The sequence below is a fragment of the Balaenoptera musculus genome, chromosome 11, assembly GCF_009873245.2.
Source record: "Balaenoptera musculus isolate JJ_BM4_2016_0621 chromosome 11, mBalMus1.pri.v3, whole genome shotgun sequence".
Classification (NCBI taxonomy): domain Eukaryota; kingdom Metazoa; phylum Chordata; class Mammalia; order Artiodactyla; family Balaenopteridae; genus Balaenoptera; species Balaenoptera musculus.
In genome coordinates this window covers 73,266,332-73,293,663 of record NC_045795.1, presented here as the reverse complement: position 1 = coordinate 73,293,663, position 27,332 = coordinate 73,266,332, and the positions used below count along the sequence as shown (strand labels likewise).

At 42.8% G+C, this 27,332-nt stretch overlaps 1 protein-coding gene across 1 annotated transcript in view; it reads left to right on the top strand.

Annotated features, from left to right (window-relative positions):
• Positions 1-15,157, top strand: part of CFAP20DC (CFAP20 domain containing) — a 282,945-nt gene extending 267,788 nt beyond the window's left edge. Inside the window, exon 17 of the mRNA XM_036870092.1 lies at positions 15,060-15,157. Within this exon, the coding sequence (XP_036725987.1) occupies positions 15,060-15,079 (20 nt within the window). The 3' untranslated portion in view covers positions 15,080-15,157. The remainder of the gene's footprint in view (positions 1-15,059) is intronic.
• Positions 15,158-27,332: the final 12,175 nt, after the last annotated feature.

The following is a 27,332-nucleotide window of genomic DNA, read 5'->3' as shown; positions in this document are numbered from 1 at the left end:
CAACTAAATGTCTATACTAGTTAAGATGTGAAGTTACAAATATCAAAAACATCATGAGCTAAAAGTAATTAAGGATACAAGAGTGCCTCGTGAACCCCCAAACAGAATGCTGCAAGGCCTCTGAGTGGACTCAAGCTAGAACCTAGAAAACTCTGTTGGGATTCTTGAACTGCAAGCAACAGACACCCTTGATCCCAGAATTCAAAGAGTTGTTGAACAATCAGACCCCAGGAGGCACAGGAATCAGGCAGCTCCAGGGATCCTATAGTAGGAACTGGAACTATCAGTTTCTCTCGACAATGGTCTCCAAAATCACGGTGCCACCTTTTTCTGCCTTGAGTCTCTGCTCAAGGAGCAAGAGGCTGGTAGGCTTGACTTCTCGGTTATCCCCAGGACTACATGGAATGGAAACAAGATAGTTCCTGAAGAAGAGGGTGCTATTAACAAAATGGAGAGGGACACTAAGCAGGCAAAAATGACAGATGTCTACCCTGGGCATCTAAAAATGTTGTCTCTGCGACTCACCTCTGGTCCATTTTGCCCATCTCTTCTCTCTTCTCTCTCCCCAAAATTTTCTCAGCTATTCAGTCCGCCCACCGGAACAGTTAGCCAACCACAGCCCATACATCCAACCACACAGAAATATTAACTCTCAATTTCAATTCAAATATCCCAGACTTGGGATTCCAACTGGCCCACTTTGGTCCAATGGCCATCAGAACCCTCTTCTGTGGATGGTGGAGAAAGGCAGTTAAGGAGTTTCTCATGAACCAAGCAGACACTCCAAAAATTATCTACCACAAGGTCATATTTTACACTTTGTTTGTTTAAAAGGAGTAGCTTCAACTTCTGTTGAGATTTCTATAGAAGAATTGAAAAATAGAAATAGATGTGCTTCACACTGCCAATTTTAAACCAAAATGGTACAGCAAGATTACTTGGAAATTCATTGACTGGGCTATATGGCTTCACTTATCAAATTTTGCTGCATATGAGAATCTCCTGGGAAGTTTATAAAAATACTACTATACCTAGGTTTCACCCCCAGAACGTTTGATTTGATTGGTCTTGGGTGCACCCTGGGCATTAGAAAATTTTAAAACCTCCCCTGGCAATTAGAATGTGTAGTCATGCTTGAGAACCACAGTTATAGATCAGATCCAATGTGATGAGAGGGCACAGTTGCCTCATGGCACATGTAGCAGTGAGGAAAAGTTTATATTATTATTAGTTTCCACTTTCAAGACCTGGATTTCTACTATTCTCGTCAAATGTGTACTAAACATTATATCTGAAATTGACTATTGCAAATGGATCCTGAAAAAAATAATTCAATATGGAAGTACATCTTAAGATAATTTGGTATCAGTTTGGGGATTGATTCAGTTTCTTGTTTCATACAATTCAGGATGCAACTTGTAAGTGACATTAAGTCTTCAATCTCTAAATTATTATTTAATTACAGAGCCCAGGAATTATAGAAAAAAAACTGTCAGCTGATTTGTGGCATCAAATCAATAATTTAGCTTCCCTGGCAATTATAATTTCTTTCTCTAATTAATTTAATTTTATTTCCTATTAAAGGAAAAATACTGACAGATGAAAAATACATAGACACTTGCATAATAATTTGCTGTATTGTATTTCTCCATATTTTTAGATTAGCTTCATTTGAATCAGTCATTTCAGCCACATCTTGAATTTTTTTTTTTTGAAGTACAAACTGTTTAATAACCAAGAATATGTAGTCACAGACTGTACAACCTGAAGGACGATTAATTAAAAGAACTAATTTTAAAGTTGCCCTTTGGCTTAGTTAAAGATCTAGCTGCTGAAAGTTTCTGGATTGTTCTTTTTTAAAAACTGTTTAATGACAGCAAGTACAGTACTAAAGCTAGGTTTATTCCAGGTGGCCTCCTGAGACTCTCAATCATCAGTCAAAATGGCCAGAATAATGATTAAGAATCTCCTATCTGCATATGGTTGTACTGTAGGATTTCTATTTCATACATGATTCATTTTGCATTCCAGAAAAGTTAATCATAAAGAGGATTCTTCTCAAGCAAATCCTATTTTCTCTTTTTCTTCCATTATAATGGTTGTGATAGAATCATCTAATTGGGCCTAGGAAGTACAATCAAGATCATTTCTTTAAACTCTGATTTTATAATTGAGAAAAGTGAGATTCAGATTGGGAAGTTAATTATCCAAAGGCAATTTGCAGAAGGGAGAATGGAATCCATGACTCCTCACTTCCAACCCAGCTCTTTTCCCACCCTGAGGGAATTAAGATGAGGATTCAAGTGACAGAGTTAGGTGGACATCACAGTCACTGTACAGTGGCCACTAGAGGACACTAGAGCCTGCCGGGAGTTTGGGTTCTCTGTTTTCATTTAGTGTTTTCTTCTCTTTTGTTTGTGTAGATTCTTCCTTCCATATTAGGCCTTTTTATACTTCAAGGATCAGCATTTCCCAAAGTGTTTCAAGAAGCAAATTCCACTCAATGTTAATAAATTTAATGGGAGTGGGGAAGAAGCCCATGATCAATGTTGGAAAATACTGGAGAAGCAGAAATGGTCATTTGTCTTTACTGGAGAAATTCTCAATGGCTTTAGTAGCCTAGTAGGCATAGGGAATGTCCAAGGAAGAGTGGAATATGCTCAAATTTCTCTGTTCTCAGAACCCTTGTTCAGTAGAGCATCTCATGGGGCTGATCCCCCCACAGAACCTCCTTTGAGAAATGCTGCAGTAGATCACTTCTCCAGTGCCGACGAGCCCTGACTCCACCAGAGCTCCCAGAAATGTGTCTCCCTGGGTTGGTTGGCTGGTTGTGTGGGAGTGTGTGTGTGTGTGTGTGTGAGATTTGGCAGTGAGGGTGGGGCTTTTGCTTTTTGTTTTTCTTTTGCCCAGATATTTCACAGACCCCTGACCATACTGTAAGATCACTCTTCAGACTCACTTTTCATCTAAAACAAGGTATGCTGAAGCCTGAACTTTCCTTCAGTCAGAGACTTTGGTAACCTAAGATGAAGAAATTTTCTTTCTCCACTCCCATTTACCATTGCAACAAAAAGAATAAAATACCTAGGAATAAACCTACCTAGGGAAACAAAAGACCTGTATGCAGAAAACTATAAGACACTGATGAAAGAAATTAAAGATGATACCAACAGATGGAGAGATATACCATGTTCTTGGATTGGAAGAATCAATATTGTGAACATGACTATACTACCCAAAGCAATCTACAGATTCAATGCAATCCCTATCAAATTACCAATGGCATTTTTTATGGAACTAGAACAAATCATCTTAAAATTTGTATGGAGACACAAAAGACCCTGAATAGCCAAAGCAGTCTTGAGGGAAAAAAGCAGAGCGGGAGGAATCAGACTCCCTGACTTCAGACTATACTACAAAGCTACAGTAATCAAGGCAATATGGTACTGGCACAAAAACAGAAACTTAGATCAATGGAACAAGAGAGAAAGCCCAGAGATAAGCCCACGCACCTATGGTCAACTAATCTATGACAAAGGAGGCAAAGATATACAATGGATTAAAGACAGTCTCTTCAGTAAGTGGTGCCGGGAAAACTGGACAGCTCCATGTAAAAGAATGAAATTAGAACACTCCCTAACACCATGCACAAAAATAAACTCAAAATGGATTAGAGACCTAAATGTAAGACCGGACACTATCAAACTCTTAGAGGAAAACATAGGAAGAACACTCTTTGACATAAATCACAGCAAGATGTTTTTTGATCCACCTCCTAGAGTAATGGAAATAAAAACAAAAATAAACAAATGGGACCTAATGAAACTTCAAAGCTTTTGCACAGCAAAGGAAACCATAAACAAGACGAAAAGACAGCCCTCAGAATGGGAGAAAATATTCGCAAACGAATCAATGGACAAAGGATTAATCTCCAAAATATATAAACAGCTCATGCAGCTCAATATTAAAGAAACAAACAACCCAATCCAAAAATGGGCAGAAGACCTAAATAGACATTTCTCCAAAGAAGACATACAGATGGCCAAGAAGCACATGAAAAACTGCTCAACATCACTAATTATTAGAGAAATGCAAATCAAAACTACAATGAGGTATCACCTCACACCAGTTAGAATGGGCATCATCATAAAATCTACAAACAACAAATGCTGGAGAGGGTGTGGAGAAAAGGGAACCCTCTTGCACTGTTGGTGGGAATGTAAATTGATACAGCCACTATGGAGAACAGTATGGAGGTTCCTTAAAAAACTAAAAATAGAATTACCATATGATCCAGCAATCCCACTACTGGGCATATACCCAGAGAAAACCATAATTCAAAAAGACACATGCACCCCAGTGTTCATTGCGACACTATTTACAATGGCCAGGTCACGGAAGCAACCTAAATGCCCATCGACAGACGAATGGATAAAGAAGATGTGGTACATATATACAATGGGATATTACTCAGCCATAAAAAGGAATGAAATTGAGTCATTTGTTGAGACGTAGATGGAGCTAGAGACTGTCATACAGAGTGAAGTTAGTCAGAAAGAGAAAAACAAATATCGTATATTAACACATGTATGTGGAACCTAGAAAAATGGTACAGATGAACCGGTTTGCAGGGCAGAAGTTGAGACACAGATGTAGAGAACAAACGTATGGACACCAAGGGGGGAAAACCGCGGTGGGGTGGGGATGGTGGTGTGCTGAATTGGGCGATTGGGATTGACATGTATACACTGATGTGTATAAAATTGATGACTAATAAGAACCTGCAATATAAAAACAAACAACAACAAAAAAAGCAACTAATACTAAACTTTCTTTGGGTTATTTGTATGGAAATATGTTAATATAAATGTTTCAGACATTACATGAAAAAAAAAATTTTCTTTCTCATATTTCAAATTATTCAAATTTATAACTATAGGTAATACAGTTAACTTACAACAAAGGATAAATCTAAGTTAAAGTTCATCATGAATATTGGAGCTTTACATCTTAATGAATATCTTGGTTCTGGTTTGGGTGGTTTTAATATAATTTAGAATCACATTAAGTCAAAATAATTTGACTTATAAGAATTAAATAACCAATAAACATGGGCCACAGATAACACTAATTTTTACTGCTGACATATTCTTCTGTAGTTAATCACCTGTAATCCTGTGAAGCATTACAGAAGTGAAGTGTGAGAAATGGTATCGATTGGTTTTCATCAGCCTAACTTATCATTGTCAATGTTTATGCTGAACCTGGCAAGATTCAAGCATATAAACTTGCTCCTAATAGTAATAAGTATTGCCGATATTTTAACCTGTAGATCAGGGGAAATTATCTCTAATTTGTTGTAAAGAATACTTCCAGAGGCATTGGGCAGGGTTGGGGGAGGACCCTCGGGACCTTAATAATTGAGATAAGCACAATAAGGAATATTTTACTTAAGAATTCCAGGAGAGGAAATTACTGTTTATTTATTTTTGATAATATATCACTCTGAAATATAATTTCTGTTAGTAATGGAGATTCAATAATCTATAAATAAATCATGAGATGGGATTAAAACCATACCCAGTTTTGCTTTACAGCTTCCTAAACTCAAGATTATCTTAATTAAAGAAAATCAATCAAAATTTCACCCTTTGTTTTTCCAGCTGCATGCAAAAGTGATTCAGACATTTCAAACCCTGAAGACATAGAAATCTTTTAGCCAACTCAATCGAAGAGAGCTTTCCTTTTTCTTTAAAACCTTTAGCTGGTCAAAGAAATTGATAGTGTCCTATTGTGGGCTAATTCTAGTAAGCAGAATATCTTTTTACCCCTAATTCTTGTCTTTGAATTTTGATATCTAAATATTTCTAAAATTCATCTAGTTATCTAGATCTGCACAACATTCTTATAATACCTTTCAATTCACTTATTTCAAAAGGTTTTAATCCTTTTAGGTCAGGTACTTGTCAAGAACATCTGCCATTATCAAAAGAAATTTGACAAGAAAAAAATGGTGGCATTATTTGTTAGCTAAACATAAGAATCTATGGTTGTTTCAAAGTCCAGATAAACAGAAAAATAATTCCAGAGATTCCTGTTATAATTTGCTCTGATTAGCAAATACATTTCCCTGGCAATGTCTGTAGCCTTAATTTAAAAGGGATATCACTGTTTTCATTTCTCCTATAATTTTTGAGCTCTCTTTCCACGTTTTTCCAGTTGCTGCTTTCAGTCTAATCTGAAAACTCAGCCCTGCCTGCACATTGCATTATCTGGAGACTCTAAAAAATGCTGCTGCCTGAGTCCCACCCCAGGGGATTCCTACCTCCTCTAACCTGGGCTGTGACCCGTTTAAAAGCAGCCAAGGCTGAGACCTAACCAATTCTCATTTCTCCTTTTTACCTGTCCTCTTTACTTCTGGTGCCGCCAGAATGAGCAGTGTAAAGATTCCCAAGGGCATATGGTGTCATTGGCTTTCGACAGTTTCAGTCAACAAACTAACCGTCACTTGATGGAGTTCATCTGTGGGCTATTCAGTAATGTTCTAAAAACTTGCTTTAGCCCATGTGGTTGATGACCACTAGAATGGAAGACAAGACTTTTTTGTTTTGCTTTCTTCACTCTGCCTTGTATACATTTCAAGCTAAACTACTCATTCTGCTTCCAGGGTGTCAGATTATATTTTATGTTAATGACCATATCTAGGTTCCAGCTTTCAAATCAACAAAGGGCGGAAGGCTTATCGAGTGACTGTGGGAAAGTGATTGGAGCCTATGTCTAAAGACCTTGACATTAGTACATGTACACATGTCTGAATGTGTATTTCATAACTAGAGTCCATCAGTGCACAAAACCATTCATGACTTGGTATCACTAAGTTAAATACTGTTAAGAAGTCTTGGAGTCTTTCTATTTATAGTAGCTTTTAGTGAGTCAGATGTATTTTTCTTCCACATAAAAATACCATTTTTTTCCAATCTGAGCAAAGGTGTAGAGCAGTAGCTTTCAATGTTCCTGTATGTATGGCATATTTCTCAATATGAGACTACAGAAGAGGCACTAGAAATTAAAAACCTTGCTTAAATCACTCCCTTAAGAGACATAAACCTTTTGTAAAGTCTGTTTTCTACACAGCTTTGAATGCGAGGTGCTTTGGGCTGTGAAGAAATTAAGATTGTTGCTGTACAGTGAGGTGACATGGTGCAGAAAAGAAATGGAAAGGCTGGGAAGGGAAAGTAAGAATGGAGGTTAAGAAACCAGTAAGGCTTCTTACGAAGTCAACGGGGACTTGGAGGGACATAGGTCCTGGCCCAAGAATCTTTGCAGAGCAAAAGTGGGGTGACATCCATTTGTGGGGTGAGACTGTAGGTTGGTTTTTTCTAAAATTTTAAAGCACAATTTTATCCCAGCAATCTGGAGAATTTGGAGACATCCAAAATGCATATAAATAAACTACCTATGAAAAAGCACTTAGCACATAATCAGCACTTAGTGTATGTTCACTGTTGTGGTTATTATTTATGTCTGAGCCTAGTGGGCCAAGGGCTTTCAGATTTGGACATCTGGCAATATACAATGGCTATGGCATTATACCTAGAAGTATGAGTGGTACATATATGTAAGTATGTAAGTTAGAATTTCATATTTTGCTATAAGACTCAGCTTTTAAAAGTGTTTTGTCAGTACTCTGAAAGAATAGAAACATCAGCTCCTTGCAATAGGCCATTTAAAAAAAAAAAAACTAACAATTTTCTGAGAATTGAGAAAAATAAAGCCAATGCTGATTACACATGTAACACCGGGGCTATGTAGTTGGAAAATGGATGCTCCAGAAATTCTTCAAAGCTGTATTTATTTAATATTTGTAACAATTCGGGTCTGATCCAAATAATTGGATGTATGTTAAAGGTTTTTACTTTTATTCTTCATGGTGTGGTGTAGGATTATTCAAAGCAGTCTTTCTAGCTCAACTCATTTTATCTGTTAATATACATTTTATCTGAGGACATATGAAGAGTATTGAAATAATTAAACTGTATTTGTTTAAACAGAGTCTGGAATCCAGATTTTGTATAATTTCAGGCTGGCTTTCTTCCCTGTAGGCTGCATTAATAAGGTTTTCTAATAATTGGATAAGGTAATGTGAAGAAGTTATAGAAATAACCATTTTCAGCTTTGCCTTTATTTGCTCTTTGGAAGGTCAGCCATCCTCTACAAATGTTTCTCCCCAAATTTCTAAGTAGAACTTCATCAGAAGTTATAGATACTACAGAACAGTTCGCCAAAGAAATACCAATGTCTTCAAAACCCATGCTTTTCCACCCCTTTTGGTGGCGTTTGCTGCCTTTGACAACTGAGAAAAGGAGGGAAATTCACAATCCCCTCAGTAGCTGTTTTCACTACGGCTTTCATGCCACGTTGGGTGTTATAAACCCGTAAGGGTGAGAAGCGGTTTTCCTCCTGACTCTCTTTACTCTCCAACTAATTCCAGCACCATCAGGTTTTATTTCCATTTCCAATACCAAGCTGTAAAAAAAAATTGTGCACGTCAGCCTCTAAAACTATGTGCAATAAACTTCTCGTAATGCTTTCTGACATTATAATTTCATCCACCTGAAATGATAAAGGGCATTTAAACCATCTCTTGATTACTCCTAGATCACCCGAGGTTCTGGTGTTGCTCTGCCACATGTTCACATCCCATCTACAGCCTTATCATTAACAATTACTGTTTCAGGTTTATACGCAAAACTCAGTGGTTTTTTTAAATGCATTCTTGCCATTTCTACTGATCTGAATTTGACAAATACCATCAGATTATACATCGAAGCTAAAACTGTCTTTTTTTTCATTTAACCTAATGATTCATTGGGGCATACTTCGGACTCTGACTGCTCAGTAGTTTATTCTGCCCCAGGAGTTCTATTCTACCATTACCCTGGATGAAAATGACTGTCTTGGCAATTGTCCTCATCGTCTTTATTGTCATCACTACAACCATTTATTGAGCTCTCACTGTGTTCCCAAACATCACAATGAACTGCATGTATACATTTTCTCTTTTAACCCTGATAACAACTCTTTGAAATAGGCATTAGCCCACTTAATAAATTAGGAAACCGAGGCACTGAGGCACAGACAGGTTCAAGAACTCTCCTGAGTGATAATGCAGGGACCTATCGGACTGGCTGACATCAAATCTCATGCCTTACCTGTGAGCAGCACCGCTGACCAGCAATGCTTCTTTTGCTGGCCAGAATCCATATTGCTTATTAATGGAGGAAAGTGTTCGTCATGACACCTTGCTTCCTGCTTAGATGTTATCCATGGTTGCAGCTTGAAAAATATTTTTTTCTGTTCATCTGTTGCACTTTATACTTTAAAAAAAAAAAAGAGTCTAATTAAAAAAATTTTTTTAAGTTCATGAGAAATTTACTACATATTTCTAAATATATTTTAAGGTTATTGATATTTTTCGTATTAGGAGCATTCCTTCCTATTATCTACATACTTTATAAAGGGGAAACGTTAGACATGGGGTGCAGGTATCATTTCAAAAATCTATTTCTTCTCCACAAGGCATCCTTCTTACTCTTCCCTTTCCCCTGGTGTTTCTATAGTAACCTGGCATCCCTCAGCTACCACCTTTTTGTTGGCAGTAAAAGATGACTTATAATCAGTCCTACACTTGTTCTGAAATGCGCCTTTCAATTCGTAACACAACAGATAGTGTGTAAGTTTATCTTGAGTTAGACTCACATGTTCAGAGGAGTGAAAATATCAAGAAATGAGGTGCTGTAGGATTTAGCTTTCAGTTTCATAGCTAATATAAAAGAACCAAGCTGGTTTCTGGGGTCTTGGGAGTGAACCCCGGCCCTTCACACGCATTACCTTCTCCTCCTGCTTTCACCATGAAGATTATAACTGACCAGGGATATAGTCACATCCAAGAAAGGAAAGTTTCAGAAACTTATCTTTTCTAAAGTCAGTGTTTGGGGGTTTTTTCCTCCTAAAAAGCCTCTAGCTCTCCCATCTGCAGAACAGGATATGACAAAGCTTTTTTGACACATCAGTAATCAAATAAATTCTATACTCAGAGCCTGTCATGGAAAAAGCAGAAGAGCCGTTCGAGCTGAGCCTCATGATCACAAAGTCATTCACATCATCTCCAAGTAGGATCAGACACACCCTCTTGGGGACACTCCACAGCCTCCAGCAGAGAAAATGGTCCTCCTTCATCTTCAAAATGAACTCCTGGGGCTTCTCTGGTGGCGCAGTGGTTGAGAATCTGCCTGCCAATGCAGGGGACACGGGTTCGAGCCCTGGTCTGGGAAGATCCCACATGCCGCGGAGCAACTGGGCCCGTGAGCCACAACTACTGAGCCTGCGCGTCTGGAGCCTGTGCTCTGCAACAAGAGAGGCTGCGATAGTGAGAGGCCCGCGCAATGAAGAGTGGCCCCCGCTTGCCGCAACTAGAGAAAGCCCTAGCACAGAAACGAAGACCCAACATAGCAATCAATCAATCAATCAATCAATAAATCTTTAAAAAAAAAAAAAAATGAACTCCTGGTCTTCCCTGGTGGCACAGTGGTTACGAATCTGCCTGCCAGTGCAGGGGACACAGGTTCGAGCCCTGGTCCGGGAAGATCCCACATGTCGTGGAGCAACTAAGCCCGTGCGCCACAACTACTGAGCCCACGTGCCACAACTACTGAGCCCGCACGCCTAGAGCCCATGCTCCGCAACAAGAGAAGCCACTGCAGTGAGAAGCCCGTGCACCGCCACGAAGAGTAGCCCCCGCTCGCTGCAACTAGAGAAAGCCCGTGCGCAGCAGCAAAGACCCAACGCAGCCAGAAATAAATAAATTTAAATAAATAAATTTTTTAAAAAAATGAACTCGCATTACTGAGCCACCTCACTTGCGGTGTATGATGAATTACTTTTTAAAAAATAAACTATTTTATGAATACCTCAATTACATTGCATTTGTCATTTGGGAAGTTTAAAAGAGTTGATTGTTCAAATGTAAACATTCAAATTCATCAGACCAGCTCCATTCATAATTTTTCTCCAGCCATAGCCTCCCCTCTCTCAAGCGATGGCAAATCCGTCCTTCTGGTTACTGAGACCAGAAAACTTGGAAGGAACCTTGATTCTTCCCCTTTCTCTCACACTCCACTTTGAGACTGTCAGGAAATCCTACAGACTTTACCGTCAATATATTCAGAATCTGACTTCTTCTCACCATGCTCACCATTGTCACCCTGGACCAGTACCACTGTCCTGTCTCATGGTCTCATTGCAGTAGCCTACTCACTACTCTGCCCGCTTCCCGCATCGCCCCGGCAACCACCACCAATCTATTTCCAACACGGCAGCCAGAGTGAGCCCTTAAAAACATAACATATCAGGTCACTCATCTGCTCAAAACCTTTTAACGAATTTCAACTTCTAATAATAGTTGGAACTAATTTGTTATAGACCAAGACTCTCACTGGGAACAACTGAAAAGCCCTCAGAAAAAAGAAAAAAAAAAATTCGTCAATTTGGACTGCTATAACTGAATACCATAGACCGGGTGGCTTAAACAAACATTTATTTCTCACAGTTCTAGAAGCTGGAATTCCAAGATCAAGATATTGGTAGATCCAGTGTCTGGTGAGGGCCCTCTTCCAAGCCCATTTGGCTTCACTGGTGACTTCTTCCAAATATTTAAAAGGAAGAAAGAATATTAATCTTGTATATACTCTTCCAAGAAATAAAAAGGAACAGTTTCTGACTTTATTATGAGGGCAGCATAACCTTGACCTAACCTTGACCTAACCCATGCAAAACCTTCAAGACAGATACCTGATATTCTTTATATGTTTCATAGACATGCTACTTTGAACTTAGCCTACTTACCAGAATAATCAGTGGCTTTTACCATTCAATCTCACTTCTTACGTTCTGATTATGCAGCTACATGCTCATCAAGTTGCAATAACTTGATGTGGTCACTAGTGCTATTCACAAATATTGCAGCTCTCTCTGTACGCTGCATTCTGCTGCCTGCCCTTCTGCTGCCCACTGGAAGTGAAGTATGGCTGCAAGATTTGCTTTAGCCAATAAAATGTGAGCAGAAGTGATGTGTGTCACTTCTAGGTGCGAGATTAGAGCTGGCATACTTTGCCACTTGCTTCTTCCCTCTTTCTGGCAACTGCAACATTCAAGGTGCTGGTTTCTCCATCAGCCTGGCTCCTGGAATGAGGAGAATAAAATGGCCTTGGGAAACACAAGCCCAGTAGGTTCCAGTCAAGAGCAGCATGTCTTCAAAAGAACCGTGAATGTACCCATGGGCACATGAAGCTGATCAGAATCAAATAGGTAAGAAGCCAATTAAGTTTTTAAGAGGGTTGTATAGCCAGAGAAAGCACGAGTGTGGAATAAAAACGTTTATGACTGCTGAAGATTTAACACCACTCTCTGACCTCCAATCTTCCTCAGGCCGGAAGCAGGCTGAGAAAGCTGTTTGGCCCCCAAGGAGACATGTCCTCCAATGCTTACTTCAGAGGTGGCCAAGGAAATTAAAGGTAAAGGAAAACCTCCCAGAGGAGGGAGCCAAATGGACTGGGGAGCAGCAGAATCCAGACCTAGTCAAGGAATACCGCCCACTCCCAGGACAGGGGCCGGCCCTCTACCGTCTGCCAGCAGCATTCAGAACTGCCACGGGCTAGCAGCTGCTCCACCATCGTTGCAGCTATTCTGTCCCTCTGCCACCACTGGGTGTTGTATCAAACTTTTAAATTCATAGATCTCTGGATTAACAGAAGCCAATTCAGACCTGAGGTAGAGACCATGCCCGTTATCCCAGGATCCTACTGTTTAAGCTGGACACCGTGATAGGATGAGACTTGGGGAGTGTCTTCCATGGGGAGAGGGTGAGTGTATTTTGCCTGCAGGTTGGAGTATGGACCAAACATTCGTTGAGCGGAAGGGTGGACTGTGTTTGTCACTAATGCAGCTCACCAGTATTTCTAGCTCTTTGCCGCCCAGAATGGAAGGGCTGCACTTCCCGTCCCCCTGGGGTTAGGGGGCACCAAATCATCTCTTCTGATTGATGAGTTGCGAGTGGAAGTGATGGGTCACTTTCCCACTAGGCATTTTTCTTGCTTTCCTAGCATGGAGATCTGCATCGTTCTGTCAGCCTGGGTCCTTGAGAGACTATGAACATGAAGTGAGGGCAAGAAATAAGCCTTCATTGTTTTGAGCTTAGAGTTGAGGGTTGTTTCTGCAGCATATCATAACCTGGTTCTCACTGAGACACTGTTGGAACCAAGAATCTCATCTCTGGAGAAATTCCAGTTATTTACCTTATACAGTTATTCTTCTGAAGATGTCATGTGCCTTCCTCAGTGAACCCTGAGGCTAAAATGGTATTGAAATCCTCAGATCCCAACCCAAACCCCTAATCAGTGACTCCCTCCCTAACTCTCAAAATCAGCTAAGGAACTTTCATTGATCTGCCCTCCTGATGAATAAAAGAAGTTGAGGACATTGCAGAAAGAAAAGTCTCTCTTTGTGTCTATGATAAAAATATAGATAACTGTGTTTTAGTCTGAAAGTGGTGACTTTAAAGCAATTATTTGGACTTCTAAGAGTGCTAGAACCTTCCAAACTACAACTGGCATAATTGTCATTGATAATAAGATAATGTAGATGTTTAATAGTTCTGTAGTCCCCTCCAGGATAACAATAGCAGAACCTCTGGTCCTCTCACCCCATCAAGGTGTGGCCTAGCTCTTCCTGGGACTCCCTGAACACGCCTTGCAGGCTCCACAAACCAGCTCAGTTGACTGCTTGCTGGGGTTGATCCCCAGATCCCATCCATTGCTGCTCCCAGGCTTTTAGTTACTATTCTCACCACCTGCAGGCCAACAAATTAGGTTTAGGGGCACTCCCAGACCTGAGCAGACCCCCTTGGGGAAGAGGAAGAGCTTCCTGACCCCCACAGACCACCCTGACAACCCCCCAGTCCTTTCCACATCAGGGAGCACCTCCTCTCAAAGGGATTAAACCACAGCCTCCTGCACCAAAGAGTTAGTAGCTGTGCTACTTCCCCAAGCCCAGTGAGTGACTGGCTGCCCTGTATCCACATTAGCTACCCCAGAACAACAACAAAAATGGTGCTTCGGAGCCTGTCTCTCCCGTTAGATGTCACCAGCATTTCTTTTGGCTGTAGCCGTCCATTCTCATTAAAGTCTACCCCACTCCGCCACCTTAACCATAATGAAAATGAACAGTCATTGAGAATACCACAGACCAGGCATTACTTGCATTATTTAACCCTCACGCTAACCCTAAGGGGAAAATACCACTTACACCCCCCTTGGCAAATGCAAAAACTGAGGACCAGAGACAGAATGGGATCTGCCCAAGGTCACCCAGCTAATGGGGGGCAGAGACCTGCCTGTCACCACAGTCCAATCCTTACCATGGCTCACATCCTATCAAGCAAACAGGACCATAGAATAAATTGCTACTTATCAATACCTGCTTTAATCACCAATTTAGGTGCAAGAATGCTCCCCCAATTCAAAGTCAGAACAGTTTCCAAAAAAGAAGGAAAAGGTTCTTGTGAAGCTAGAACCTGTGTACCAGCTTATGTGTTCTTTCACATGATAACTGTTGCTAAACTAGTAAAACTGTTGAAAGCAGAAAGCTATTTCCATTCCATGAGTTAAGTTTTTCCATTAAAAAGTATAATATTGGATGATTGTGCATTTTGTATGTGTGAAAGAGAGGGGGAAAGCCTTTACCTCTCTAAAATTGCAAATGTAGGTACAAAGTGTTGCATATTTATTAACCCATCTGCCACTACAGCATTAAATGGAGAGAAATCTTACTATAAGCAATTTCTTCGCAGTTACAGCTTTACCACCGGATGTGCAAAATAACAACACTCAGTAAACATTTATTATTGTGCTAAGTAATTTCGATTTTCAATTTAATTCATAACATTTTTAAAGACCACAAAAGCGAACATTTGCTTAGCATTGGGTTTTGTTTCCATATTTCAGTTGAAAAGAACAATCACTAGTGTTTGAGGTGATCAAGAAGCGTCTCTCACCAGCATGTGTTTTAGGGAGCGCAACGGTTTGAGGGTTTAGACGCCTGATTACATAGTGACGAACGTGACAACAAACATGGCAGCTGCACCTCACCAAACTTGACCCAGTAGAGATTCGAAAGGTGAGTTGAAATCAGACCACCCCGGTATTTCCAGGGCCCTCCTGGGAGGCAGCTGCCGTATTTTGCTAACACTGAATCCAACTGCAGTACCAACTGAGACTGTTTATCTCTCTTGGCAAAATACCAGCAGTGTGCATCAGCTGGAGGATCTTTCAAAAACAACTGATCCCAAACAAACAATTAAATCAGGACTCGGGCAGACAGTCGCAGCCAGTGTGTGACTTTCACACCTGGAGAAAGGTAGGAAAGAGCTCTGAGAGAGTGGCCTGTTTACTCAATGTCCCCTGCTGCCTTGGCCCTGCCCGAAATGGGAGGGGTGGGCTTTTGAGTTGGAGATGATATCTCTCAGGTCGTCTGCCCCATCACAAAGCAGAATTAGAGTCCTCTGAGCAGAACCTCTGAGTTCCAGTCTGACCTTAGGTGTCCAGGGAGCTGCAGCTGCCACCCCACTGCCCTTGGCAAAATTGCCTATCATGTCTCCCTGGACATGTGTTCTGTTTCCCTACTGCTGCATACCGAGCTACCCCAACCCTACGTGGTGTAAAACCACAGCCAGGGTACTATGCTCACGGAGTCCGTGGGTCAGAAATTCAGATGGGTCAGCTGGATAGCTTCACTGAGCTTCACAACGTCTAGGGCCTCGGGTGGAAAGGCTCAAAAGGGTGGAGGTGACCAGAAACCTGTGACTGGAATCATCTGGGGCTGCACATGTCTGGTGCCCCACATGGGGTGACTTGAGGGCTGGGCTTTAAGTGGCACTATTGACCAGAGCATCTACGTGTGACCTCTCCACATGGCTTGGGCCTTCCCAAGAGGGAACATCCAGAAAGCAAATGCTCCACGAGACCTGGGTGAAAGCCGCACGATCTTTTCTGAGCTAGTCTCACAAGTCACATGGCTCCTTCTCCCACTGTATCCTGTTGGTTACAGGTCAGGCCAGCCCAGGTTCAAGGGAGCTGTGGCAAGGTCACACTGCAGAAGAGCAGGAGGGATGGGAGCTATTGTTGCCGCAATCTTAGAAAAATGCCATCAGCCACCACATGACCAGAGCATGGCGGTCTCCACTTGGGACTCCTGCCCTGGTTCTCTGAAAGAAAAGAATTTAGAAATTAATCACGGTCCCAAGGAAAAAATCCCTTCATTCAATCAACAAGTACTGTGTGTGTCATGGCTATTAAAGTTTATGTGATACAGTCCCACCCCCACCCCAACACTCATCTGAATCACATGACCCCTCTCTCTCCAGCCACCCTGACCTGCCTGATGTTTCTCGTACTTGTGTCTGGGTTCCTCTGCCCCAGGGCCTTTGCGCCTGCTTGCTCCCTCCCCTCTTCCGCACGTTAATGCTCACACATCCTTCAGATCTCAGCTTAAACATCACTTCTTTGTGAAAACCTCCCTGAGCTCCCCGACTAGGTCAGACTCCCAGAATAGACACTCATCGCCCTAAGTACCTTATCACGGCTTTAATTTTGTTTTAATATTTAGTATCTATCTCCTCATCTTGACTGTAAATGAGGTCAGTAACTCTGTTTTTGATGACCACTGTAACCATCCCCTCCCCCAACACACACACAATCACAGAATTCCTGGCCCAAAGAAAGTGCTTAATAAACATTTGTTGGAATAGATTTATATGGTTATTGAGCATCTCAGATCCACCTGACACTGTGTGAGGGGTAGGAATACAGTAGTTACTGAGACAGTCCCACATCTGCCATCTTGGAACTCACATCTAGACGGGGAGACAGACAATACACAAGCCTACGGGATGCATGTGTTGAAAGAAAAGGGCTCCTGGAGAGAAAAGTAGGGTACTCAACCTAGCCTAGAATCTGGGAAAGGTTTCTTGAGGAAATGAGATTTCCACGAAGCCCTTCTCCCCACCACACACACCCTGCCCCAGTTCTCCCTCCCAGCCAAGCAGGTCTCAAGTTCCTCCTTTCTTTAGGAGCAAATAATTAGTCCTTTGCAATTTACATTTATGATATGTTGTGGGATGAATCAGTATAAGCCAAGGAAAAAGAAGTATAAATATGTTTCTCGGTGCAAGTGGGCTGTTTAATATAACTGTGTGCACTAATTAAGTTGTATGTAACACGGAAAGCACTTTGACATTGTTAAACTTAATGACCCTCTGCTTAAAGAGAAAAGACATTTACAGTGAAATTATAGTCTGTGCTGTAATGCCTAGCTGGAGCAATGCCTTCCAGTAGATTGTTTCCAAACCCCTCAAAGCACCAGCTTGAAATAACAATGTGCAAGTGACAGCACTGTCTTTAAGCCATTTCATTGTTTTCAGGAATGTTTCTTCGGCCTCTGCACACCACAGAGCTAAAAGTCAGAGCTGTTGATAAGGTGTGGAGTTATCTTACTGACTCTTGGAGCCCAGAAAGTTTTAGGTGGCCAATGAAGTCTTCAAATTCACCATCTCGTATCAAGAACTCATATCAAGGCCATCACCTTCACACGTGAGCTCAATTAATCTTCATGACAACCCTCTAAGTTACTTTTATAGTCATTTGATAGATGCGGCAACTGAGGCTGGAAGAGCTTAAACAGCTTTATTCATTTCTCCATTCATTTCAACAAGTAGGTTTTGAATGCCGGCTGTGTACCAGGCCCTGTTCTGAGCACTGGGGTGTCAACAGAGAACAAGAAAGTCAGAGCCCCTGTCCTCAGGATGCTTGCATCCTAGGGGAGCATCCACATAAACACATGGACCACAGCACAGGGGGAAATGTACTGGAAGAGAACCAGCTAGAGAGGAACTCCCAGGGAAGGGGGCTTCCACTTGAGAGGAAGGTCAGGAAAGCCCCTCTGAGGAGACATACGACCAGAGATTTGAATGCTGAGGAGGGGGCATCTCTGGGGAAAGGTTTCCAGGTAGAGGAAACAACTGGTGTACAGCCCTAGAGACAGGACTGCACTTAGCATGCTCAAGGGCAGGGGGAAGGCCAGAGTGGCTTGCAGGTAGTGATGGAGGGGGAGAGTGCCCGGTGGTCTCTACTGGGACATGGACTCTATCTGGCTCCAGAGCCCATGGTCCTAACCACTGTGCTTCACAGTCTCATACCCAATAGAAATAACACAGAGAAGCCTGATCTGGTTCTTGGGGAGAGAGAAGCCAAGCCCTGGGTTCCAGCTCTTCTGGGGAGATGCGAGCTCCCAAACCATGAATGTAATGGGGGAAAGAGAGTCGGATGGAAACTGGTTCTTCAGCCCAGCCCCAATCAGGTGAGATTCCGTTTTATCAAACAGAGCTATTGAAACAAAGACACCTGAAGGATTGCAGCTGAAGATCTGGGCGGAGCACAAGATCTTCCATGCCTGCAGGGTGAACTATTTGGTAACACAAGTCATTATACTTTTCATTCATTCATTCATTTAAATAATATGAGGAAGCATCTACTATGTGCCAAGTAGGCCCTGAATCTGGTGCACGAGATACATGCTGTCCCCACCTGCACGGAATTGACAGTGTAAGTAGGACATGGAGTCACTAGAACTCCACTCACTGGGAACATAATTTTATCTAACTCAGGATAAAGGGGCACATGGCAAAATTAGTTTGCATCAGGAAAAGAGTCAAAAAAGCGCTTTCCCGAGAAGGGCTGGGAGCAGCTGCCCTTAGCCCGGTTTCCAACCTCATCTCTCCATCCACAGGCTGGTGACTTCAGAGTCCCCACTAGCAACTGTCAACAAAGGGAGAGGGAACAGGGAGGGCACTCAAACATTTTTTAAGGATTCTTCAATACAATTATGGAAGAGAAAGGAAGTCAAGTTAATCCTTGTTTAACCAGAAAATTCATCAGAACATTGCCCTACCTCCTTGTTTATCAATTAATTGAATTTGTATTAGAAGCAATTGTACCAGGTGTACCAGCACACCCATAAAAAGAGTCACAGTTTCTAAACATTATTTCCTTGAGTAATAGGGATGATATACCATAAATAGCAAAGCAATGTCTTTTAATCCCCATTCCCACTTCCTCTTGTGCACACCCACTCATACACACACGTACACATCTAAATCCTGCTCCTGAGATCCTGGCTTTCAGTATCATCATCTTGCTGAGAATGCTAAAACTCATCTGAGCCTACTGGCTTGGCTTTGCAGGTGGTAGAGACCAATATTTCTAATTAACACGATCTTCCTTAGCATACCAAGACCAGGCCGGGGATGGGACCAGAGTGTTCCCACATTGCCAGGCTAGGAAGGACTGGGGATGTGACAGAAAAGAAGTGGAGTACCCACCCCTTCCGTGCAGACAATTGAGGGGGACAAAGGGAATAGACAGAGCGGTCAGGGTGGGGCTTCTCCTCCAGGCCAAGGCCTCAAAATGAGGATATGTCGTGGCAGGTGGCAGTGCCCCTGGGGCAGGGGGCTTGCCCACTTCACATTCACCGCTCTGGGTGGGATCAGCTCTCAGGCTGATCTGTCCCAATGCCGAGGCGCTAGATGTACAAGAGTGGACACAGGGTACAGACCGGAAGGTCAGGAGGCGTCAGGAGTACCATTTCAGTCATATGGTGGGGCCCTGCTGTTTCCACCTTCCAGCTGGTGGGAGCCAATTGGGAATCTTGTCAGGGGCAGATGAAATTTGAACAAACTGCATACTTAAACTGAAAAGAGACCATTGAAACCATAAGAGCCTGAGATATTATTAAGTGGCTCCCTTAAGGTTCATACCTCCCCAGTAGAAGGAGGTTATGGGGAAGATCAGGTGGGTTACAGGAAATAAAGAAGTGGTATTTCCTTCCCCATCTGGGTGTAGCATTAGTGAATTTTGTAATCTCGCTACATTTCTTATCATCTCTCCCCCACTTGGCGGTTTTGTTTTGTTTTGTTCAACACAGTTGATCCAGTGCCTAACAAGACCAGGCACAAAATTGGCCTTCAGTTAAGTAGTGAATGAACATACGAATTAATAACTAAATGAATGAGGCCAACCTTGAATTCCTCTATAACTAATCCAAATGGGGATGGTGGAAATGAGAAGCTATGAGAAGAAAACTTATTAAGTCAGACATCAGTCATAGCCAACATTGGTTGTTCTACCCAATAACCTCCTCCCCTTCATCTTACTAACAACACTCTGGTTTGAGCAGCAGTGTTAGAATACTCCCTCCCCAGATTCCCAAGTCACTGTAGATGACCAATTCCGGCTAATGAGGTGTCAACTGAAGCAAAGAGAGTGGGGCTTCCAGGAAAACTGTTGTTTTCCTGATAACAAGGGACAGACTCAGCTGGCACACACCTTTTTTTCTCTTCTTATTCCCTCTTCTTCCTAATTGAAATGCAGAAGCAATGCCTGGAGATGCCACAGCCATTTTGCAGCCATGAGGGTGAAAGTCACATACTGAGGATATCAGAGCACTTGATTCTTCCTTGAGCTGCACCAGCCCTGGACCACAACCTCCAGAACATATTACGGCGTGAGAAGAATAAGCCTCTTTTTCTGGGTTTACAGATCACAAACCATCCTTGGAAAGAATTCAGGGTTTTATGAACTTGAGAGGGGGAAGTGCTATATCATTTTTACAAACCTCAAACTGAGATTAAGCATTCCCTTCCATTATGAATGTGGGCAACAGACTGGTGTAGTATCAGCAACACCTGTAGACTTTGTCCCTAGAAATCCCAGTTGTTTTCATTCAGCATTACAGTTATTGCCTTTATCTTGATTTATCATTTACAGTTATCACTATTTTGAAATTCTGCTGGTTTGTTATTAGACTCACTGCTTGATCTAGTTATTTAATGAATTAGTTTGAAAAGCACGTATATTACTGTATCCCAACTTTGGAGTTTTAAAAATATTTGATAACTATTTCAATTAATTGGTTTCCTTCACAGTCTATTTTATTTTATTTTATTTATTTTATGCATGTAAAAACATTCTTCCACAGAATTCTCCTGACTTCCAAAGGAGGTTATGGTTCGAAAAAGGTTCAGAACCTCAATTTTATTGAGTTAAGCACCGTGATCAGGTTTCTTTACGAGCGCACAGTTCCTAACTGATCCCCCAATTTTCCCCAGCTGATTCATGGGCAACTCTGAGTGGTGATGATTTCTGGAACCAAGAGGAGAGACGCTGATGAATCAAGAACAACTTTTGCAGCTCATTTCATTCAATCTTAATTTCTTCCTGGCCCTAAGCGTCCCCTGTTGAAATGCAGGTGCCCTTGAAAACACTACAGGAAGGTACACAGTGCCTCTCCCTCCTTCACAAGTCTTCCTACTACTCACAGGACAGCAACCAGCCGATGACGTGGAAAATGGCTTCCTCCTTGTCAGTATGTGATGCCTCAGGGCCAGAAAAGTTTAAAAATTAATGCAGGCTTCACCCCACCTGTGCTATCATTCTCAGGCCTCACCCCCTTGCCCCACAGCAACGGTGCAAGCCTTACTGGCTGTTTCCGTGCTTTATGGTGGCTGACGTCATATCTTCCTGCTGTCGTGATTTGTACTCTGACGGTTATCCAGCTTGGCATGACCAACCTCTGGACGACCTGTCCTTCATCACAGCTGCCAATTTGCCCAGAGCCATTTGTCCAGACTGCAGCCTCTTGGCTTCTTATGACATGACTCCCGCAGGCCGACTGGGGAGCCAAAAGAAATCACATGTCACATCCACAGAGTGAGCAAAGGTCACCTCTTCTCTGTGGCAACAGAACATCTGCCCCAGGGAGATGAATTGATGATCACTTCATCCCTTGTAATGCTGAAATTTCTTTTTCTTTTGTGTTTGGCCATAGAACAGAGCCAGAGCCTGAAAAGGAAAAGTCAGAAGATGTCAGACACCAATGGGAGGCCTGGCTTTGGCAGTGGCTGGTTGGCATGGGACCTGGTAGAGTTAAGGTCATCTGCTGCCCCCAGCCTGGGATCTCAAGACATATGCTGCTTTCATGCTTCTTAAGGGCACAGAGTCCACTGAGTGTTCCTCTCAGAGGCTTCCTGGGCTTTGTGTGGTTATTTTGCACCTGGTATTAGACTGTGAACCTATTAGCTATCTGTTGCTGTATAACAAATTACCCCAAAACTTGGTAGCTTAAAACAGTAAACATTCCTATGGTCAGGAACTCAGGCACAGCTTAGCTAAGGGCCTTTGCCTCACAAGGCTGCAATCAAGGTGTCAGCTGGAACTGTGGTCTCATCTTAAGTCTTATCTTAAAGCTGGACTGAGGGAAGATCTGCTTCCACACTCACTCACGTGACTGTTGGCAGGATTTAGTTGCCCGTGAGCCATTGGACTGAGGGCCTCAGTTCTTCACTGGCTATCGGCTGGTTCCTGGCCACATGGGTCTCTCCACAGGGCAGCTCACAATGTGGCAGTCAGCTTCTATCAGAGAGAGCAAGTGACAGAGCAGTAGAGGGTGACAAGGTAGAAGGCAGAGTCTTTATAACTTGATCTCCAAAGTGACATTCCTCCACTCTTGTTGCATTCTGTGCATCAGAAGCAAGCCACTGGGTCCAGATCACCCTCAAGAGGAGGGGATTACACAGACCATGAGCACCAGGGAGCAAGGGTCACTGGGAGCCATCCAAGAAACTGCCCACCACAACAGGGAGTTTGGGGAAACTCTGTTCATATTTTATGCATGCATTGCATTTCTTTTTTTTTTTTTTTTGGCTGTGTTGGGTCTTTGTTGCGGTGTGCAGGCTTCTCATTGCGGTGGCTTCTCTTGTTGAGGACCACGGGCTCTAGGCACGTGGGCTTCAGGAGTTGTGGCTCGAGGGTTCGGTACTTGTGGCTCCCAGGCCCTAGAGTGCAGGCTCAGTAGTAGTGGTGCACGAGCTCAGTTGCTCCGCGGCATGTGGGATCTTCCCAGACCAGGGCTTGAACCCATGTCCCCTGCATTGGCAAGCGGATTCTTAACCACTGCACCACCAAGGAAGTCCCCTGCATTGCATTTCTGAACCCAATTTTTTGTGCTTCTATATTCAAATTGCATGCATACAGTTGCCTAACACTAGTGTTTCTTAACCTGAAAGCCATGAGCACTGGGGGAAGGTTCTAGGAATCTCCTGAAACTGTAAGTCAAATGTTGTCTATAAGTAGATTTTGCCGGGAAGAGGATCTGTAGTTTTCATTAGATTCCCAAGTGGGATCAAGAATCCAAAAAATTAGAGCCACTCCCTGTAATCTTTGTGAGACACCTGTGTTCCCAAAATGCTATCAGATGCTACTGAAGGGCCAATGGAGGAAATGGCCACATAGCAGGTCAGAGCTGGTGGGACTTGGCCAGCCTGCTCAGGGGCCATTCTCATCCAACAGGTAGAGAAACAGAGGCCTGCGGAGGGGAGGGGGGCAGGTAAAGGCACTGGGCTAGGGTCACAGGGGTCCTGACAGGTTTGGAGGCCAGAGCCTGTTCCATTTTCACCAGGCTGCTCTTAGCGCTACCTGATCCCACTAAGGAGTGGCGCCATGTGTTAGGTGGCCATCGGACAAACATGGATTTTTGCCAGCAAACTGGTATTAATGTTGCTTCAACACAGTGGCCTTACATGAAAAATCCACTCTCAACTCTTTGCTTACACTTTACATTGTTTTGCCTTCAATTTGCTTGACAAACCTTGCTTTTTATTTATAACAGCCATTCACACTCCGTCGGACAGGAAATGAAGAGTAACCACGTGAAAACTCATCCTGTTGACTTCAGGGAGAAAGAGAGGCTGGAGATGGCTGTTGGGGTCCTTGATGAAGTTGCTTTGGCAAAGGCAGTCCCTCTCATCAAACCAGGTGCGTGGCTGAATCGCCCCGGTCAAGAGTGTGTCTGGCTTTGACTATGCCCTCCGCATACTTAAGATACGTGGCCGTGGGTGAGTCACTTAACCTCCCTGGGCCTCAGTTTCCCTGTCTGCAAAATGAGGATAACATTTGGACCCCACCTTGCCCCAGGGCCATGGGGAGTATTAGATCAGGTAGTAGGTATGAAGCACCCAGCCCAGCATCTGGCCCAGAGTAAGCCCTGGAAACACAGGGACTGGCAATGTCCTCCCCCTTTCTGGATTTCTGAAGGCTCGGGAGCCTGGGCGAGATCAAGATCAAGAGACTGGTGAGGAGTAGAGAACACCTGTTTTTTTCACTCCAGAGTCTGAACTTGTAACCAGTGACGTATACCAGCGTATGAGTGCAAAGCCCTGGAGCCCGGGGACGCTGGTTTGAGTCTCTTCTCGCCAACACCCAGTCATGACTCTGACCACGCACTGCTCCCTCAAGGCCTCCCGTGAGCAGGACCGGCTTGTTCAGAGATGCTGGGAGCCACACACCTGCGGCCCGCCTGCCCCCGCCCCCTCCACATCCACCTGCAGCAAATGCTGCTCGTCAGTGGGGGCACCTGGGACGGACCCGTGAGCAGGACCCGCTCTCCTGCCTCTCCCAGTTCAAGAGACACCTCGAGACAGAAAGGAAAGCATAATCAAACCCCCTGGCAAACGTGCTTCTGACTGACCTTCTGGAAAACACTGGTGATGTTTACAAGGAGAGAGTCCTCACCCATGAAGGGCTTTCAGCAGGATGTACCTGAGGTGTCTGGGTTACTTATGGCAAACAAATGTGGAATCTGTGGATTTATGGGGCTTGGCCTGCTGGAAGATGTCACTACCCTTTGAACTTACTGGAGTATAACACGGAAATGCTTCGTGACCGGAACGGCTCTCTAACGGGTAAGCTTTGCCCCAGCTGGCATTGCTTAGATAGTTTGTTCGTTTAATCTGGAAGAGGAGAATTCTACTGTAGCAAGAGGGGGTCTGGGGACGACAGTGGTGGTCCCCGGCCTCTCCTGGCTCCGCTCGTAACTGGTGAGAACTTATGTTCTTAAAATTGTCAGTGAATTTGGATACTGGGTAAACTGGGTAAGACCTCTGGTGCTCTGAGCCACGTTCGGCATTCCCGTCTTTAGTGTTAGCTCAGCACCCTAGGGCTAAAGAGAGTTTGTCAAGACGGTGATCTTGGGGTCGGGGCCCTTGTGTCTCTGGGACGTCAGACCTGACCGTAGTCGGTGCTCAGCAGTCATTCCCTGAATGAGTGTTGGTGATTTCATCCTAGGAGTTGACTTTTAGGCCCCTGACTGTTCCACAGAAGCATTCGGCGATTCGCCTCACATAGGGAAGCAGGGGAGGCACTGGGTAAGGGGGAGAAATCATGCAGAACGCTGAGTATTTCCTCAAACCCATTTTGAAAACCGTAAGCCACCACCCAGAACCCGTAGCCAATGTGACGGGGAGATCTGGCTGGTGCCGAAAGCCCTTCTAAAGCAGCCCCAGCAGCTCAAGAGATTCCTTCCCTGCCCTTGCAACGAGTAATCCATGAATTAGAAAGGATCGACATTGGTGAACAAAGCCATTACAATCCATCAGTTGAACGTGAGAATTCTGTGGAAATGGCCAATTTTTTTTATCATTCAGATTTTTATTAAAATAATAGACATGTAGACATTTTTTTATAAAACAAACCAAAACCTTCATGAATCTTCACCAGATCTTCCCCTTGAGCAGGGTCTAAGTAGTAATCACACTAGTGGATCCATCGGACCACAGGCCTGACCTCTTCACACATAAATCAACATCAGGGGAATAATATGACCATCTTGAAGGGTGAAGTATTGCCCAGCTTGTCTATGTAGCTAAAGTGCTCTCAAGGTTACCACTTATATTCCAAAATAGTAACAATAATAATAGCTGACAATTACTGAATGCTAATGTAAACTTTACATGTGCCTTGAATCTTAGTAACAACCCTGTGAGGTTGGTTCTATTATTAGGCCCTTTTTAGAGATGAGAGAACTGAGGCTTTGCAGAGGTTAAGTGTTTTGCTCCAAGTCCGAGAGCTAGGAAGTGGTAGATCTAGCATTTATAAAATGACATCTAGAATTAAGGTAAAATAAATGAAAAGTTAAAACACAACTAATTTAATTGCAGGTAACATCTTTAGCATAGAAATCTGGCTCAAAGCATGTGAAGAAGGTGGAATTCCCCCGAAAAAATAGGCATATAAACTACAGGTTTTTGTTGTTGTTGTTGAAGTATAGTTGATTTACAATGTTGTCTTAGTTTCAGGTGTACAGCAGAGTTATTCAGTTATACATATATTCATTCTCTTTCAGATTCTTTTCCCATTTAGGTTATTACAGAATATTGAGTAGAATTATTCCCTGTCCTATACAGTAGGTCCTTGTTGGTTATCTATTTTATATATAGTAGTGTGTGTATGTTAATCCCAAGCGCTAATTTATCCCTCCCCACTCCCAGCATGCTTCCCCTTTGGTAACCATAAGTTTGTTTTTGAAATCTGTGAGTCTATTTCTTTGTTGTAAATAAGTTCATTTATATTATTTTTTTAAATTAGATTCCACTTATGAGTGATATCATATGATATTTGTCTTTCTCTGTCTGACTTACTTCACTTAGTATGATAGTCTCTAGGTCCATCCATGTTGCTGCAAATGGCATTATTTCATTCTTTTTTGTGGCTGAGTAATATTCCATTATATATATATGTGCCACATCTTCTTTATCCATTACTCTTGTCGATGGACCTTTAGGATGTTTCCATGTCTTGGCTATTGTAAATAGTGCTGCTGTGAACATTGGGATGCATGTATCTTGTCAAATTATGGTTTTCTCTGGATATGTGCCTGGGGGTGGGATTGCTGGATCATACAGTAGTTCTATTTTTAGTTTTTATGGAACCTCCATACTGTTCTCCATAGTGGTTGTACCAATTTACATTCCCACCAGCAGTATAGGAGGATTCCCTTTTCTCCACACCCTCTCCAGCATTTATTGTTTGTAGACTTTTTGATGATGGCCATTCTGACCAGTGTGAGGTGATACCTCATGGTAGTTTTGATTTGCATTTCTCTGATAATTAGCAATGTCGAGCATCTTTTCATGTGCTTTTTGGAAATGGCCAATTTTTGATGCATGTGAGCCTCACAGAAATGGAACTTCTATTAAGAAAAGGTCACCAAACTTCTCCTATTAAGGAAAGATACTGAATACCATTCCTTTTCCCTAATGCAAACTAAAAATTAACATGGGATTTTTTTTCAAGAATCAGAAATGGTAAAGAAAACACAGCAGGCTTTGTCAG